This window comes from Nycticebus coucang, chromosome 9 (genome assembly GCF_027406575.1).
Source record: "Nycticebus coucang isolate mNycCou1 chromosome 9, mNycCou1.pri, whole genome shotgun sequence".
Taxonomy (NCBI): Eukaryota; Metazoa; Chordata; class Mammalia; order Primates; family Lorisidae; genus Nycticebus; species Nycticebus coucang.
Window position 1 is genome coordinate 73,925,714 of NC_069788.1, and position 18,550 is coordinate 73,944,263.

General features: G+C 39.1%; 1 protein-coding gene across 5 annotated transcripts in view; it reads right to left on the minus strand.

Moving 5' to 3' along the window:
* The window catches only part of FARS2 (phenylalanyl-tRNA synthetase 2, mitochondrial), a 523,237-nt gene that overhangs the window by 149,860 nt on the left and 354,827 nt on the right, over positions 1 to 18,550 (minus strand). For all 5 annotated transcript variants that reach the window (XM_053602315.1, XM_053602317.1, XM_053602313.1 and 2 more), the window contains one exon: positions 1,274 to 1,425. In XM_053602315.1, the coding sequence (XP_053458290.1) occupies positions 1,274 to 1,425 (152 nt within the window). The remainder of the gene's footprint in view (positions 1 to 1,273; positions 1,426 to 18,550) is intronic.

Here is an 18,550-nt window from a genome sequence, read left to right on the forward strand (position 1 = left end):
ATCCTTTAGGACACAAAGCTAAAAGATCAAGTCTGGCCTCAGATTTCTTTATATCAAATTAAACTCCAGAGGACAACTGGAGCAACACTTAGAAGATCCTCGAAGAAAGAAAAGGCAAGCCACATCCAACCAGGTTGTCATTCAAGTATAAGCAGTTTGGAACGCGTAAAAAGAGCTCAGGGAATATTGCTTCCACAAGTTGAGTCCTTAAGCAGACTTCTCAGAGGGTGAACTTTAGTCATTCAGATAACTGGGGAAACTGAGGCAAAAGACCTGGCAGTGAGCACTGAACATCTTTATCAAAAGAAGAAAGGCTTTAAAAAAGAAAGAAGGGAAAAGGTGGAAATCTGAATGACAGTGCAAAATGTGGAAGCCAATGACAACTCGGGGGGAAGGGAGAAGGACGATGCCCCTTCTGGGTGACAAGTCAGAAAGGTACATGAAATCACACCTCTCATCTTTCCACTCCTATCCTTCTGTGGCTTCCAACTTCAAAGAGGACAAAATTCCAACTTTCAGATGGTGCCTGTTCTGGCACTGCCTGCCCCTGGAAACACATCTCTACCCAACAGTCACCACTTGATGCCCCTTCCCCTAACTCCTCCAGCTGCCGTGTGTCCTTGGCTACCTCCCCCCAGGGCTCTGCGTGCTCCCTGGGATGCCCCTGGGCCTCTCTTCTGTATCACACTTTTGTTCCCAGCTTACGTGGCTCAAGGAGCCTGCGTGGACTCCCCAACTGAAATGAGTTCTTTAATTATACCTACTGCATTTTTCTCTCATGATACTACACAGCATGTAATTATATATTTAATATCTGCCTCTCCCACTGTAAGCTTTAAGAAAGTAGACAGCTAAGACCGTCTGGCACACACTTAATTCCTGGGACCCAGTAATCTAGGTCTGGGCCTGTGGTAGTGCTTAATAAATATGAGAGACCAACAAAACAGCCTTCACTCCACAAACTGCTTTCTCTGCCTCATTTCCGCTGTACCTAGAACATGATATGGTAAGAAATCACTTCAACAAACAATACTGAAAAACCGCAAGATCTTTACAACATTCTGTTTCATATACGTTCTTTACTAAGGGAGGAAAAATGGAAAATGCATTTTAGAAAGATTTCCAGACAGAACTGATATAAAAGAATTTTCTGATAAGCTCACATTCCCTACGAATTGAGAAGACATTCTGTCTCAGGCACATTGAGTTTCAGCAAAATTTTACCATATGACATTTGTCACACAGGATAAAAATCAGAAAACTTTTCACTTACTTTGGATGTTCAAACTTGTCTATAAGATCAACCTTTTCCACCAGGTCTCCTCCAATCGTCCGGACTAAGTCATAGAAATCGTTCTCTGCGTAATTCTCAGAAGGCAACCAGAATGAAATGTCATTTATCACAGCAGGGTATTTGCTAAGAGGCTAACAAAACAAGAGAAGAAAAGATGGATGGACTTGTTAGTTGCATGAGAATGTTCAAATCTTTCATAGAAAGTTTCCCTCGGCTAATTAGGAACTGCCGATAAAACATTATTTCAGCGTTTAAACTTTCAGGAACAAAATGAACTTAAAAGATAAATCAATATGCAAAATTAGTAAATTCCATGATGAATATTATAGATTCTTAACACATTCATGTGTAACATTACCATGTATTATATTAATATCACCATGAATGTTCAATTTAGTATGAAGTAACTTGAATATATCATATTTCAGTTTTTTCACTAGAGAAAAATTCAAATTTAATTAACACATAATTCATTAACTTCTTGTGATACTTTCAGGAAGCCATTTCAGCAAAAAAAAAAATAAAAAAGAGCCTATCAAATTTGATATTTCATTTAGTAAATGCCATTATTTGTTGGTATAAAGTAAATGACTGATAAGTAGTCATTTAAGGAGTTATTTTTCAAATTATGCCTTTAAGGATGTGATAAACACAAATATAGCCATTTGTCCCACTTTATTCTATTTTTCTAGGTTATTAACTCAGCGGTTCACCATTATATTGAATAGACTTTTAAAATTAGATATGTTTATAAATTACTACATTTGTTTATGTAAGTATCACATAAACACACACATATATATAATATCACAACTCTTTACATCTCCTTATATATATAGGTTTTGGTCTATAAGTTACTGCCACAATAAAAAAAAAGTTTCATTTATATAACTATGAAACCTAAGGAGATATCTGATAAAGTTATACATTTTTTAGAAGGGCAAATTTATGTCAAGTCTGATACCACTATAAATCTTTGGTAAATCATGCATCAGGAAAAGCATAAAACTTTTAAATGGCAAAACCTCTAAAGAACTAAATACTCAAACATAAATGATTATTCAACTTGAAATGTCAATAAAGTTGTCAAACAAATGCATCAGTTTAGAACACACATTTCAAACAAACACAATAAAGCTACCATCTAGGTGCTGTTGACAAAACACTTCAGCTCCTGCAAAACATGCCCTGTTTTCTCTGGTAGAGCAAAGTCACAATGCTGTGATAAGTGACCCAGGAGTTAATGTAACAATAGGAGATGATAGGAGTTTGGTCTCTCATAAATTGCTTTTCCTTTTGACAATATCTTTTTGACCCTTAAAGAATATAGAAATTTAGAGAGATTTATAGATTAGAGACTGGGATTGTTAAGAATTAGAATTGTTAGAATTAGAATGAAATCTCCTCTTCCATTAATCCATGAATCCAACATGGGTTCTGATATGAAGTAAGGTGACAGAGAAATGGGGGAAGGTGCACTAACCAAGCCTCTGTGTCTTCAGTCAATATGATAATAAGGCCATCAGCCAAAACATATCCCTCCAAGACATTTTCAAAATACACACTATAGTAAATACATTTTTTAAAACCATGGAATTAAAAAGAACCCAGACAATTTTTGTATTAGAAACCTATTTCAGGCTAACAAATCTAAAAGTTTAAAGTTGTGGTTTAAGTGAATAGAATAAATAAGTCCACTAATTGGTAGGTATCAGATGTGGGATATCTACTAGCGGCCCTTACTTTTTTGAGTGAGAAAAATACAATTCTGTTTTGAAAGTAAGATGACTACAGATCAGTGGTTGCTGATCTGCTGAGATGCAGGCTTTTCAGGGCTTAACCAGCAGTCTAAATCCATCTGATGGCTTCCAGTTACTCCTAGGATAATCCCCCAATTCCTCAAAGTTTCTATCTCTTTCTGATGTTCTCCAGACTCAGGTCAATCTAGTTCACTGGGTTTCTTGAACACACCGAGCTACTTCTCCCCAATATCATTTCCCACTCTCTAGCCCAGTTCCGACCCTCAGATACCATGTTCACGTCATCCTCCCATGCTCTAGCGGTCCCCTGTTGCAGCCCTATCCTTCTCTTGCATAGTGCTTTTCATCATTATCGTTTGCATAACTTCATGTCTGTCTGCCCCCATGCTGCCATTTTTGATGACAGGGTATGTGTCTAGTTTCACCTCTGAATCACAGTCCCCATTACACTGTAGGCGTTCAGTTGAGGCTCACTATGGCACTGCTTTGTGTGAGCAATGTCTACATTAGAGTCAATCAGTTCAGCTGTTTATTCTCCTGTAACTAAACCAGGGAATGAGCACATGAGCCAAGTAAGACCCGGAGACTTGTTTCCATCCTTCACTTTCCAAGGGTTTACCATATGGGATGACAAAGACGAAAAGCAACCTGGTAGAAACTTGATAATCTGTAATTATAAAATCATAGAATTTTATAATTGGAAAGGATCTTAAATTACATCTAATAGTATTCGTATGTTCTTACTTCTTTTCTGGATTTAAACAGAGGAATGTACACTTTATTAATTTTATCAGACAACCACATACAGCAGTTATTCAGTATCTGAGGGGGATTGGTTCTAGGACCCCAGGAGATACAAAAACTCTCAGATGTTCAAGTTCTTTAAACAATATGGCATAGCAGTTGTATATAACCTTGGCACATCTTCCTGTACACTTTGAATCATCTCTAGATTACTCATAATACTGAATGCAACATAAATGGCATATAAATAGTTATCATGCAGTATTTTAAAATTTTATCATTTTTATTGTTCTATTGTTATTTTTTTCCCTCAAATATTTTTGATCCACAGTCAGTTGAATCTGTAGAACCTATGGATATAGAAGATACAGAGGGCTGGCTATTAATTACTTTTTATTGATTCTCTCTATAATTTTTTCTTTTTAATTAAAAAGGGTTAGTGGGCTGGGTACGGTGGCTCATCCCTGTAATCCCAGCACTCTAGGAGGCCGAGGTGGGTGGATTGCCTGAGCACAGGTTCAAGACCAGCCTAAGCCAGAGTGAGACCCCGGTGTGGCTGGTGCCTATAGTTCCAGCTACTTGGGAGGCTGAGGCAAGAGAATTTCCTGAGTCCAAGAGTTTGAAGTTGCTGTGAGCTGTGATGCCACAGCACTCTACTGAGGGCGACAAAGTAAGACTCTGTCTCAAAAAAAGAAAAGAAAAAAGCTAGAGCTTCAATTGTATATCAGCAAATAAAAGAATTGAAAAGGGCATCAAAATTATAGGTAGACTTCGAAAATCACAGTGAATATTATGAACTATTTAATAACATGAATTTGAAAACTTTGATGGATATTTCACTCAAAACAAAAAACTTAAATCAACGACTATGTACTGAATTGAATTACCAATCATATTTCCTTTCAGCAAAAATATTAGAGTGATAGTTCACAGTATAACTTCACCAAATATTTAAAATTCCTTTTGTATGTAAACAGTTTCACGAAACAAAAGGCGAGAAACCCAACAATTTTATGAGGCTACTCTAAAACTTGTAGTCAGAATTAGACTAACACAGTAGAATTTAAAAAAAAAATTAAACTAATTTCACCTTACAGAAGTCAGTGGCGTATTAACATAATACTACAAAATGATTTGTATTCCAGAACTGTGGGTATAATTTGAAACCAAAAATAATCTATTAACCAACATATAAAAAAAAAAAAAACTGTGATTTTTATAGGGAGGAAGTGTTTGGTAAAATATTATTTATTATTTGAAAAAATCTTTGCAAACCAGAAACAGAAGGCAACTTCCTTAACCTAACTGGGTATTTATCAGAAAGCTATAGCGAACATGATACTTAATGCTAAAATTTTCGTTGTGTTCAAATTAGATTCAAGAGTAAGGAGAGGATAAGAGCTATTGTCAGTGCCCTGGCACATACACAGAACCAGCCACGGCAGTGCCAGAAAAACCTATAAACTAAACGAATGGGAAGGAACTGGGCAAAAATTTGTGATCCCAAATTTGATATTTTATCTGCTTGCTTTCCTTGATCTATCAGGTTCTAGTAACAAGATAATAAACCCCTCCACTATTACTGTGAGTTTGTAAACTCCCAATAATTCGATTACTTTGCTTCCTATATTTTGAAGCAATGTGTCAGGTGTATACCAGTTTATTATATTTTCTTGGTGGGTTTTCCCTTTTAGTAGTATTTATGTCCTTGCTAATCTCTAGTAAGGCTTTTGACTCAAATCTGAATTGTTACACCAGCTTTGTTTTACTATTTTCTTGGCAAATATATTTTTAATCTCTTTGATTTCAATTATTTTTTGTTTTTTTTTTAAGTTTTTTTTTCCCCTTAAGCTAAATTTCATTTAAACTCTAACAGCTTCATTTTTTGTTGTTGTTCCTCAGCATTTCATAGTGCAATTATTCAACTATATTTCAAATATTCTTTTTTAATAAATTTAATAATTATGTGTTTTAAAATGTTCTGAACTTTGCTAAAAAAGCCCAACCACATGTATCAATTTGTATTTTTAAATGAATTTTGAAAAGTTCAAGCAGAAGATAAGTGGATATTCCAAGAAATAAGATTAGTTAGTCCCAATAAAATGTTCCTGAAAGGAATTATGTAATCTCTATTTCAGGAATTCTTTGGAAAAAAAAAAAAAAAAAGGAGTGAGTCTAGTCTCTTCTTGGTTGGCAATGTGAGTTGAACAGGTTTAGAGATGTCAGCTGTCCACCACTCCATTTCTTTTTAGTCTGATAGGAGAGGGAGCACTGAGGCAGACATTTGTCCTTCCCCTCTCCACACTCACTCTCCTCAGGTTTTGTTCAGGTAGCAGGTGGAGTCCTGTGATCTGAGGGGAAGTCAACGACTCCTCGGTCACAGGGAATGGAAGTCATGACTAGTTAATCAAGGCTGATATCTATGAACCATGGTCATTTGTGCCCCTTAGCCAGTGCGGGTGTCAGTATGACCTCAGTTCCATCAATGAAAAGTTACTGCAAGTCTGCTGAGAATAAAAGAAACCAGACCTTGGTGAAGCTAGCTCTCTGTCCTTGACCCTTTCTTCTGCTTAAGATGCTGGAATAAGGTCACGATGACTGAGTGGCTTCAAATGTTTAATAGGTCAGTTTAATCTATATATTTACTATGATTATTGATATTTTTCATTTCTACCATCTTCATTTGTGCTTTCAGCTAACTAGTCCTTTTCTTGTCATAAATTTTCTCCTTTCTTGCCTTCTATTGGATTGATGGATTTTTTAAATATTCAAATACCTTTCCCTCTTTAGTGTAAGAAGCTATAAATTATATTTCTATTCTTTAAGAATATATACATTTATTATCCTTTAATAAATTATTTCAAAGTATAAAACGACTAGTGTCTCTATTTCAGCTCCTAAATAAGACAGGAAACTTCATTTTCTTTAACAGCTCCTCTTCCCAACTATACATCTTCCTCATCAGTGTTGTCTAGAGTTTTATCTTTAAAATTAATCACATGCAAAACAATGTTATTTAAGTCAAGTTAATTTTAAGTTAAAATTTTTTTTTACTCTGTATTTGTCTTCTGCATTCCACATCTTCCTTGGGAGACAATTCTTCATGGAATTCCCATACAAATGTGATAGCTTGTATGTGGGTCCTTATGAAAGTTCTGATATACACAAAAATCAAGAAAGATAAAAGCCACATGGACAGAAACAAATGAAGCCCTCCCAGCAACACCAATAAGCCCAGAAAGTTGAAATTTGCACAGGTGAGTCTGCCTCAAAACTTTCATAGTAACCTATGTATACCAAACAGTGTGGGAAAACAGAGGTAGTCTCTACCTCTGGAGCAGAAAACAGATTTCTTTCTTCACTAGAATGATAAAGATAATGTTTTCCTTAGAGACAAAAATTAGGGAGGTTTACTAACAGCCCCTTTAAAAGATTGGAAGGAAAACAAATAAATAGACAAAATAATGGATTCCAGTTCTTACGTAAGAGAGTTTTCAACTGTGCTACCAGCCTAATGTGAGTGCAGCAGCCAAGCCATATGCCCCCCAAACTCTCAAGACATTAAGGGCTTAGCAGAACCAACTGCAACAGGAATTCATGCTGCCTCTGTGCTGTGAGGAGCAAACTCCTTTGTCTCTGAGGCAGGACTCTCTTGTGAAATTATGGCAGTACCTGGTTAACCTACAAGTTGCAGGAATGGGGAACCTGTGGCCTCCTGCATCTTTGCGGGTGGCTTTTTGACCAAAACCAAATTTTACATAACAAACTTTTTAAAAAAGGGATTTGTTCTGTGAAGTTTGATGGAGTCAAGGGGATGCACTTGGGGATCCAGAGGGCCACCTGTGGCCTTCCCTGTCTGGACACCTTCCTTTTGGTCTCTCAGATAAATACCCTTCAGTAGTTTTTTCTATGAAAGGCTATGGGAGGCAAACTCTCTCAGTATTTACATGTCTGAAACCCCTCACATTTCAATAATTTGGTAGGGCACAAAAATGTAGATTCACGGTTGTCTTCCCTCAGCACTTTGACAATATTTTCCTGGTACCTATTAGTAATGATGACAAGTCTACTGTCAGCCCAGTGCTATTTCTTCACAGCTAATCTGTCTTTTCTTCCTGGCAGTTTAGAAGCGGTGTATCTTTATCCCTGAGGCTCTGCAATTTGACTCTAATGAGGCCAGGTCTGCATTTATCTTTATTTATTCTGCTCAGTACTCAGAGTACGCTTTCAATCAAAGGGTTCACTTCTCGTTCCAATTCTGAAAAATTCCAGCCACTACTTACCTCCTATTCCTTTTATTCTCTTCTGAAACTGCAATAATACATATTATGGAACTTCTGAAACTATCTTCCATTTCTCTTAACTGACCTACTTTAGCTTTTTGCCTTTATGAGTTTGTGTACCATTCCAGGTGAATTCTTCAGTAATAGCTTCTTAACTACTAATTTTTCCTTCAGCTGAGTCTAGTCTCAACTGTTTGTTTTTCTTTATTTCAATGAATCCATTACTCATTTCTCATATTCTGGTATCATTTGTTCCATATCTCCTTATATTTCATTTCTGCCTATTTTCCCCTCTTATTTAGAATTTGTATTTTTTTTTAATTTTTTATGGTTATTATTCCTTTATTGATCTCTTTTGAGATAAGGATATGGCATTTTAAAAATGACAAGACTTTTTTTGAGATTGCTTTTTTACTTTAATCTCCAGGGAATTCAGATTCTGCTTGTTGATCTGGATGGCTAACCCTCTAAGGCAGTGGTTCTTAACCTTCTTAATGCTGCGACCCTTTAATACAGTTCCTCATGTTGTGGTGACCTCCAATCATAAAATTATTTTCGTTGCTACTTCAAAACTGTAATTTTGCTACTGTTATAAATCATAATGTAAATATCTGATATGCAAGTTTTATTTAGGTGACCCCTGTGAAAGGGTCATTTGACCCCTAAAAGGGTCACAACCCACAGGTTGAGAACCGCTGCTCTAAGCGTTCTTCACATGGTTTGGAATTTGTGAGTGCAGGCTCATCTTGTATGGGAGACAACTACAAATCTTCCCTCACTCATTACTCTTCCCTGCTTAGAGATTTTTGTGGTTTCTCTACTTGAACCCCTAGCCCAGACTGTAGGTGATGTGCTGGTCATGGTTCCTCTACGATGGTGATACTGCTGCTAATGAGACAGGGGCACTTATCCCAGTTCCCGAGCAGCCTGCCTTGCCTCTGTCCGCTTTTTTTCTAGGATTAAAGCTTCTTATAAGCTAGGTTATGCCAGGCAGTGGTCCTGGGCCCTGGTTTCCAGCAGAACCTACGCTCTGGCCCAGCACATCCCACAGGACTCTTTCAGTCCCGACACACCATCAGAGCTAAGCTGCTGGTCTCCTCCTGCTTGTGACCCTGGAGCCCAGTGTCTGAGGTTTAATGTTCGTCTCTTTTCCATGGCGATGTATCTTTCTTAGTGGAGTGGAGGACTTAATTATGACTTTTTCATTTTATGTTTTTAGATTTTCATCTATCACTTCTGTGTGTTTGGAGCAGGCAAAATGCAGCCTACAAAGCAATGCCAACCTGAGTCTGTTTCCCTGCACAACATTTCTTAACTTTGTTGGGGAGGAGGTCACAGACCTCTCTGAGAATATGATGAACGATTCAAATCCTTATTCCAGAGAAGTCTGTATTTTTACAAACACATGTTTTTGCATGGAACTTCTAGGATTCACAAACCCAGTAAAACTCATTCAATGAATCAGAATCAAGATCCAATCTATGACCTAGACTCAAAATTGTGTCATGTAGTTCAAATATAGACAGTTGAGCTGACCATCCTAAGAGAGTTAAAAAATACTCAATCATACTTTACTAACATGATATATAAACATATCTACATACCAGGTTTGATAATCAAGTGTGCAATATATATATGTATCTACATATGTGGTTTGATAATCACTGGTGATGCAGTGATATTCAGCAATGAGGTATGTAGCACTTTTTTTAGGATGGGTTCATGGACTTAACTGTCCAACCTTATACTGTGTATACTTTGCATACCTCTACACTGTAAAGAATATATACTATGTGATAATAAAACCATACATGAAGACATCATTATTTGTCTTGTGGTAACTACTTACAATGCAGTTACATTTACTTAAATTTTAAAAAGTCTAATTTTTATGGACTGGACTAAGAAACCTCTTTCTGTAGCACAGACAACTCTGAAGGCCTCCTACTATCAGATCTGCTTGGGATCAGGTGAGGCGTTGGCTGTGAGAGCATTCCAGCTTCGCTCCTCCCCTGCCCAATCCCACTGCTGTCCCTTCCTGACACAGAGGTTGATCCCAAGAGTACCTGATAATAAATGTTTGCACATTCATCTCTACTATGGTTTGGATATTTGTTCTCTCCAAAGCTCAAGCTGAAATTTGATCACCAATGTTGGAGGTATTTGGTGTGTAGGGACAGATCCCTCACCAATAGATTAATGCCCCTCTGTGGGGGTGAGTTCTCACTGTGCCTGGCCCCTCCTTCTCCTATTTTCCCTCCCATCTCACCAAGTGACTTCTGCATAGGCCAGCTCCCCTTTGCCTTCTTCTCAGAAGCAGCCTGAGGCCCTCACCAGATGCAGATGCCCCATCTTGACTTTCCAACCATCAGAAACATGAACCAAATATATTTTCTTTACAAATTACCCAGCCTCGAGTATTCCTTTATAGAAACTCTATACAGACTAAGATAATATCCAGAGTCTGCTTCCCAGGGGAAACTGACCTTGACTTCGAGACCCCAGTGGTCATACCCTGGAGTTAATCAGACCTGGAGGGGACTCTGTCTCCATCTTTCCAGCTATCTGACAGAGAGGAATGGCTCTTCCAAGGGGTCTCTAGCAATCTTGCACGCATCCACATAAGCCATGTGGCCAAAGACTTGAACGGCAGCTCATCTGCATCCTGTGATCCTCCCATGTTCCGGCCTACAAGGCGGTACGGTGAGCCATCTCCTACTCACCTCCCTATTTCCCTGGCAGGCTGTCATGAGCCAGTTTCTCATCACTTCTTGGGTTCTGAAGAGGTAGGAAGCTTCCTGCTTTGCCCTCCTCAGAACAGAGGTACAGAACATAAAACCTTTTAGCAGCAGCCTACAGCTGGCTCCTCTGCAGCGCGGTATTTCACAACTTGTCACGACTTGCACTGAGATCACCTGCTCTGTTATAGATGAATTGTGTTCCCCTGCACAGATCTGTCGGTACCTCAGAATGTGACCTTATGTGGATGGAGAAAGGGTCTTTATTGAGGCAATCAAGTCAAAATGAAGTAAGACTAGTGTCCTTAAAAGGGGAGAAACTTGGACACAGACACACATTCAGGGAGACTGCCACATGAAGATAAAGCCAGAGATTGGGATAATGCTCTGTAAGTCAAGGAGAGCCAAAGCTTGCCAGAAAATCACCAGAAGGCAGAAGAGAGGCATGGAAGGAACCAACCTTGCCAATGCCTTGATCTCAGACTTCTAGCCTCCAAAACTAATACATCTCTGCTGTTTAACACAGCCCTAACAAACTGATAGAGACAGCCCTAACAAACAGGAGGATATTCCCTCCTTTTGTTTTAGTGTTGTCCTTTAGTGATGACTGGGAGCTGGCACCTTTGACTACTGTTCCTTCCACACCTATGTAAGTAGTAAGCTGTTTAAATCTGAAGGAAGCTCATTGTATTTTTTACCAGGTGCATCAGTTAGGTCTTGGCCTTGGCCTTGTCTGCCGTGCTGTGGGCCTGACAGATTACTGAGGCCAATGTGCCTGCAATTTCTTCATCTACAAAAGGGGAGACAGCACTTGCTTCAGGGCACTGCAGTGAAGATGGCAAGAAATAACCTGTTTACAGCACACGTGAAATAGTGTTCAAGCCAAAACCTGGATTTAGAGAGTTCAACAGATACACAAGTTTGATGGTTGTCCACAACCCAGTTAAGAATGATAAGCTTGCCACAGAGACTGGGAAGGGGAGGTCTCACAAGTGGGATTCTGGTTTAACCAAACTGTTCCATCCCAACTGGCCCTTGCTCCAGGCTAAGCCCCCATATCTGAACTACCAATGTTTTCATGCACCTTCCAAGGTTAAAATCCTCAGAGGCGCCTTGCTTATCATTCCATGATAAATTAAAAATTCTTCAGCCCCCATGAGTCTGGTCACAAACATTCTCAAGGAAGATAATCTTACATTGTCAGTTGGTAACACACCCTGTACTGTAGTAACTTTATTCCAGTGAGGTTTGTTTCTATGTCAAAATCTTCCCCTTAATATTCTCTTCTCTTTTTTTAACATTACTGAGACAGGATAACAGATTATCAACCTCCATTATGCAGACTCTCCTGTACTAGTCAATCATTGTTAAGTCAGTCTCTGGTTTGGTTTTATTCCCTTGAGGCTAAGTTACTATTTTTTGGCGGGGGAGCTCTAGTATTATTTTGACAGAGTGTCAAACAGGGAGGGGTTCCGCTTCCTCTACAAGTTCTCCACAGAGCTAAGATTGTCAAGGTCACTTTCAGCTAGTTTTTTTCTTTTTTTTTAATTTTACTTTTTTTCCCCACATACTTTCCATTTCACAGAATCAGTCAGTTTTTAACCATGGCCAAGCTTAGTCAAAGGATCATTTTGCAGCTCCTATGGGTATTGCTTTTCTTTCTAGATCAGAACACACGTCCCCTTTATTTTCTAGCGTGATTAATTATATGATTAAAATGGTTACCATTTATGGGTGCTGTGTGCCAGAGACTGTGCCAGGCACTTTATATGGCCCATCTCATTAACAGACAGCACAATCCTATGAGATAGCCAATATTACAATTCCTGCTGTGTCAATGAGAAACTGAAGTTTAGAAAACGTAACTAATGTGTCTCAGGTCAAACAGTCATCAAGTGGCAGAGCTGAGATCAAGTGCAGGTCTACTAAGGCCAGGTTGTGCTGTTAACCCCTATGCTTTAAGGTCTCCCCTTTAAAACTAAGGGCTCTGTCTTAGCTTGTGTTCTTATAACAAAAATACCACAGGCTGGGTGGCTGAACAATAGACATTTATTTCTCATAGTTCTAGCGGCCACAGCTTAGGGTGCCAGCACAGGCAGGAGTTGGAAGGCCTTCTTCTGGGTTTATAGATGGTGGCAGCTTTCTTGCTGCTTGGTCACATGGTGGAAGGAGGGAGGGGGACAAAGGGAAGGAGGGAGGGAGAGGCAGGGGAAGACAGTGAGAATGCAGGAGAGCGAGTCTCCTGAGGGCGCTGACACCATTCCCAGGGGCTTCACCTTCAAGGCTAATCACCTCCTAGAGCCCCTTCTTCCTACTACCAGCACCTTAGAGGTTAAGATTTTAATATATGAATTTTAGGGGGGGACACAAACATTCAGCACAGAACAGGCTCACAGGAAATAGCACAGTTTCTACTACTGTTTCTGAAGCAGTCTATTTAGCCTAATTAACAATTATGTAAATAAGACCAAATCTAACATTTATCCCTATGGTACCTTCTATGACATTTCCTTTGCAAATGATTCATTTAGCTTTTAGATTAAGTACCTTGCGTTACGAGCACTCCCATTCTGTTTACACTCCATGTGATTGTGTTCTTACTAAATTAGCTTAAAAATCAGTTTTACCTACAAAGATAGTCTGCTCTACCGATTACTTCGTTTTATATCCAAATGTTTGATAGCCCTCACTTTAATTCCGTCTATTTACTCTGCAATAAAAAAATGCTCATCAAATTTGGCTGGTAGGCTTGGCACTTCAGAAATTCAGGTTGTTTTAACTCATGATTCCATGCTGTGTAGATGTTATAGATTTTTTTTCACTATGTTCGTATTTTGTTTTTATTCTTATTTAATTTCCCTGAGTGCTAGGAGCACACTGTGTTGGTTAGAGGTAGGCACAGTTCCTACTCAGGGACCTTATGTTCTGTCACTTCACCAAGAAATTACACGAGACTCACCAAATTCTAAACATTCTTCTAAACTTTCAAAGGATATTTCCTGTATTTGTGCTTAACTTTTGATAGAATTTCAGTTCTTTTCGAAGACTCACAAAGCATTTCCATAATGAAATTGTGCGGAAAAATGTTGGCAGCCTTGTGTTCAGCCTTAATGTTTCTACACCACGGTATCCCAACTATCTAATGAATGCTTTGAAGACAGAAACAGCTTTTCAATCTTTTTGAATTCTCTCAAATTTACTTTAAAGTTCTAGAATGTTTTATTTAAAACAAGTCATACATTTGAAAATTGCAGACACACTTTGCTACTCTAGTTAAATAGGGGAATGGAGAGCCCAACCATTGCGGGTAGCCTCATATTTTCCAAGGGACCTTAGGGATCCTGAGCAAGCCTTCAAGGCCCCTCCCTGAATGTAATAGTTTTTTTTTTTTTTTTTATTGTTGGAGATTCATTGAGGGTACAATAAGCCAGGTTACACTGATTGCAATTGTTAGGTAAAGTCCCTCTTGCAATCATGTCTTGCCCCCATAAAGTGTGACACACACAAAGGCCCCACCCCCCTCCCTCTGTCCCTCTTTCTGCTTCCCCCCCCTAACCTTAATTGTCATTAATTGTCCTCATATCAAAATTGAGTACATAGGATTCATGCTTCTCCATTCTTGTGATGCTTTACTAAGAATAATGTCTTCCACTTCCATCCAGGTTAATACGAAGGATGTAAAGTCTCCATTTTTTTTAATGGCTGAATAGTATTCCATGGTATACATATACCACAGCTTGTTAATCCATTCCTGGGTCGGTGGGCATTTAGGCTATTTCCACATTTTGGCGATTGTAAATTGAGCTGCAATAAACAGTCTAGTACAAGTGTCCTTATGATAAAAGGATTTTTTTCCTTCTGGAGACAATAACCAAAGCAAAGAGACAACCTACACAATGGGAAAGGATATTTGCATATTTTCAATCAGACAAAAGCTTGATAACTAGGATCTATAGAGAACTCAAATTAATCCACATGAAAAAAGCCAACAATCCCATATATCAATGGGCAAGAGACATGAATAGAACTTTCTCTAAAGACGATAGACGAATGGCTAACAAACACATGAAAAAATGTTCATCATCTCTATATAGTAGAGAAATGCAAATCAAAACAACCCTGAGATATCATCTAACCCCAGTGAGAATGAATGTAATAGTTTTTAACTTGACAAAAAGAAAAAAAAAAGTCTCTGAAATCTTTGTTAAAAAAAAAAAAAATCACATGTGCCTCTGGTTACAGGCAGAGGGTTGCTGGCTGCAACAAAGAGTTCCATTTCACTGCCTGTGTACACCTGGTCAAGTGCTCACATGGGATTAAAATGCCAAAAATAATTGGGTGCCCATAGCTCAGTGGCTAGGGTGCCGGCCACATCCTCTGGGTTCAAACCTGGCCCTGGCCTGCTAAACAAACAAACAAACCAAAAAAAAAAAAAAAAAAGCCAGGAGTTGTGGTGAGTGCCAGTAGTCCCAGATACTAGGAGGCTGAGGCAAGAGAATTGCTTGAGTCCAAGAGTTTGAGGTTGCTGTGAGCTGTGACACCCCGGCACTCTACCGAAGGTGACAAAGTGATACTCTGTCTCAATAAAAAATAAAATGCCAAAAATAAATCAATATCTTGTGGGGTGATGAAAACATTCTAAAACTAATAGTGGAGGTGATTACTCACCTCTGTGAATATACTAAAGAAAAAAAAAACCAAACACCAAAATGCAAACCCTAAATGGGTAGATTATATAGTGTGTGGATTACATCTCAATAAAGCTTTTTAGAAAACAAAAAATGAACTAATATACATATTAGTGGAAGAAATGGCGTCTCCAAAGATGGAGAACTCTCTCTAGCTGACCTTTAGAACTTATCAAAACTTTCATCTCTTGAATTTATTTTCTTAGGTGAAATACTTCAGCCGTTTTGGAGGCAGCACTACTGGAACACTGCTTTTTTCTCTCAGAGGTAATATGTGTAGAAGGTTTTCCCAGTTGGGTAACTTTTCCAATACATTTTTCTTAACTACATATTAATATAACGTACAGATTCCACTGCATTTCTTGCCTGTATTGCCATGGTCTTGTACCATCAATATACTTTAGTTTTGTGCTTATAATTTTCCCAGTTGATCATGTATACTATGAGAGATATGTCCTTCCTGTTTGCTTCATTTAAGGTGAGTGGAAGCACTAGGTGAAAAAAATACATAATGGGAAACCAGATTTGTTCAACCCCAAACATTGAATTTAACTTCAAAACGACACCTGCTTAGAGTATGGACTCTAAGAGCTGACTCACAATTTCTTTTTATTTTATGTTACCACCATCTCTATAAGGCCCCTCTTCCAAGGTAAAACTGGGCCAGCTAGAGGAAGTCACTTGAATTTGCCTGTATTCATACAGAGCTGCCTTCTGATTACTCGGTGTATAGAGGAAAATGAACAAAACAAAGCGAATCTGAAGAACTTAGGACATGTGATTTCCAGTGGCTTGCTCAGAACTGGGGTAAAGATCAGACTTCAGAATTCCATAGGAGGAAGGCCTTTTATAGAGTGGACTCCCTTGGACTTGACCTTCTTCCTCTCTTCCTCATACTACCTCTTCCCATACCAGTGACTAGTGGTCCTTTGGAACCAGACCCCTTGATCCTGTATGTTTTAATATTTGTTCCTGACCTCCAAAGTGCCACAGAATTAACATTGTTTCAGTTGTTTCTGGCCAATGACTGCCCCCTGCAGCAGCAGGCAGATATTCAACCTGCGTCTGTCAGAGGCTTTGTTCTTAACCTCATCTGGTGATAGATGTACCCAAGGAAAGAGGGTTAGGCTAAGTTAATTTACTTCTGAAAACATTTATTGATTTGGTATTTCCAGAAAATAGTCTAATATCACCTCTCAATCACAGGGTAGAAGAGGAGAGGGAACAGAAAGCTAAATGTGAACACCTATATTTTTAATAGGACACATCCTGGCCGCTCCGGGCAAGGATGGGATGAGGAAGCGGGTGGGATGGGAGGGCAACACAAGCAGATGCGAGGGCTGCGGAGGGTTGTCCCAGGCTGGGTAGGGCTTCCTGGGGTACCCATTATATTATTGTATCATTTAAACATACCATATTTTTCTAAATATCAAATATTAGATAAAAAAAGAAAATTCAATAAAAAAGGATATCTATGTTAGGTCATTACCTAAAGAAATTATATAATGGAAAAAAATACTGGCTACAGTTATTGCATTTGTGTGGTTTTTTTTTTAGAAATTGTTTTTTCTGTATTTAAAATTCCAGCTATTAATATTAGAGTCTATCTCAATGAAAAAGACAATAAGTTCAACTTCCCCACATTAGAGAGAAAGGTGAAGGATTATTTTCTTTCGCATCAAAATCAAATGAGTCCAATTAGTCTATAGCACAACTCCACAGAGGGTGATGCGATGCCACAGTTAGGAGTAAGAGGCGTGTGAACACAGGGTACTGATGGAGAGACACCTGCTTCTGAGCTCAGGTGGTGGCCTGCAGAAGAAGTTACCAGTCATCAGAGCTGGAGAACAGAACATTAGAGGCCCTGCTATGTCTCTTGCCTGTGATGGCTGCTTGGGCCACTAGGACTTCCTCCCTGCAACCCAAGAGCTCACAGACCAGAGGCGAAGGGCAGCCTAGGCTGAGGTAAACCCAAAGGGTGGCACGTGTCGGCCAGCAGATGCATCTGTCTTTGCAAATATGTCTGAAAGCCTCTATGGGGGTCATCAGATGACTCAGCCTTTCCCAGAGACAACCACACCTTCCATCCTGTAAGTAAAAGTTTCAGTAAGATCAGTCCATTCAAATAACAAAACCCAGGTGAATATTTGTAAATTTTTGTCCATTGCTGGGCCCAAACCCAACCTGGCAGGGAGTGGAAGATGATACTGAGTGCTTTCTGGAGCAGTGGCTCACCGTCTGGGGCAGCAGTGCCAGGGCCAGGCCTGCTTCTCCTCAACTAGGTACAAACTGTTGGTGTTAATGGCAGGGCTACAGAGAGACAGCCTTGTAGCCTTCAGGAATAAGCTCGCTCCTGTAATGTTAAGAAAAGGGGGCAATGGGCGGCACCTGTGGCTCAAGGAGTAGGGCACCGGCCCCATATGCCGGAGGTGGTGGGTTCAAACCCAAACCCAGCCCCGGCCAAAAACTGCAAAAAAAAAGAAAAGAAAAGGGGTCAAGAAACAGACTACACAGCAGCTCTGCACCCAGGTTTCCTCATCTGTAAAGGCAAATGTTCCACACTGATCAAAACTGTCCCACAGAGTGTCATGAGGAGTACTTTGGAAAGTCTCAACCATTGTCAAGTACATCTGAGAGACATCAGGAATGAGAAACCTCATGAAGATTACTAGAAGGGTTTGCTTTCCTAAATTTTAAACTAAAAAGACCCTGTGTAACCCAAATTTTGGATTCCACTGGCTACCAAATCCCAGACAGCCTGTGTTTCAAAGGCCAGAACAGAACACAGCAAATTCTTGCCTCTTAAAAAAGACCCTGGGCTTCTTTCCAGTTGAAGAATTTTAACGATTTGGAGTTTAGAAAACTAGCTTATTTGACAGAATTCTATCAAACTAGTTTATTTATCTATCAAACTAGAGTTCTATCAAATAAACCCTACAGAGTGTCACTGGACCAAGCAAAATCATCACTCAAGAGGTAACATTCCAAGCCCATTAATGATTAATTCCCATATGCAAAAGAAATAATAATGGTTCTAATAATG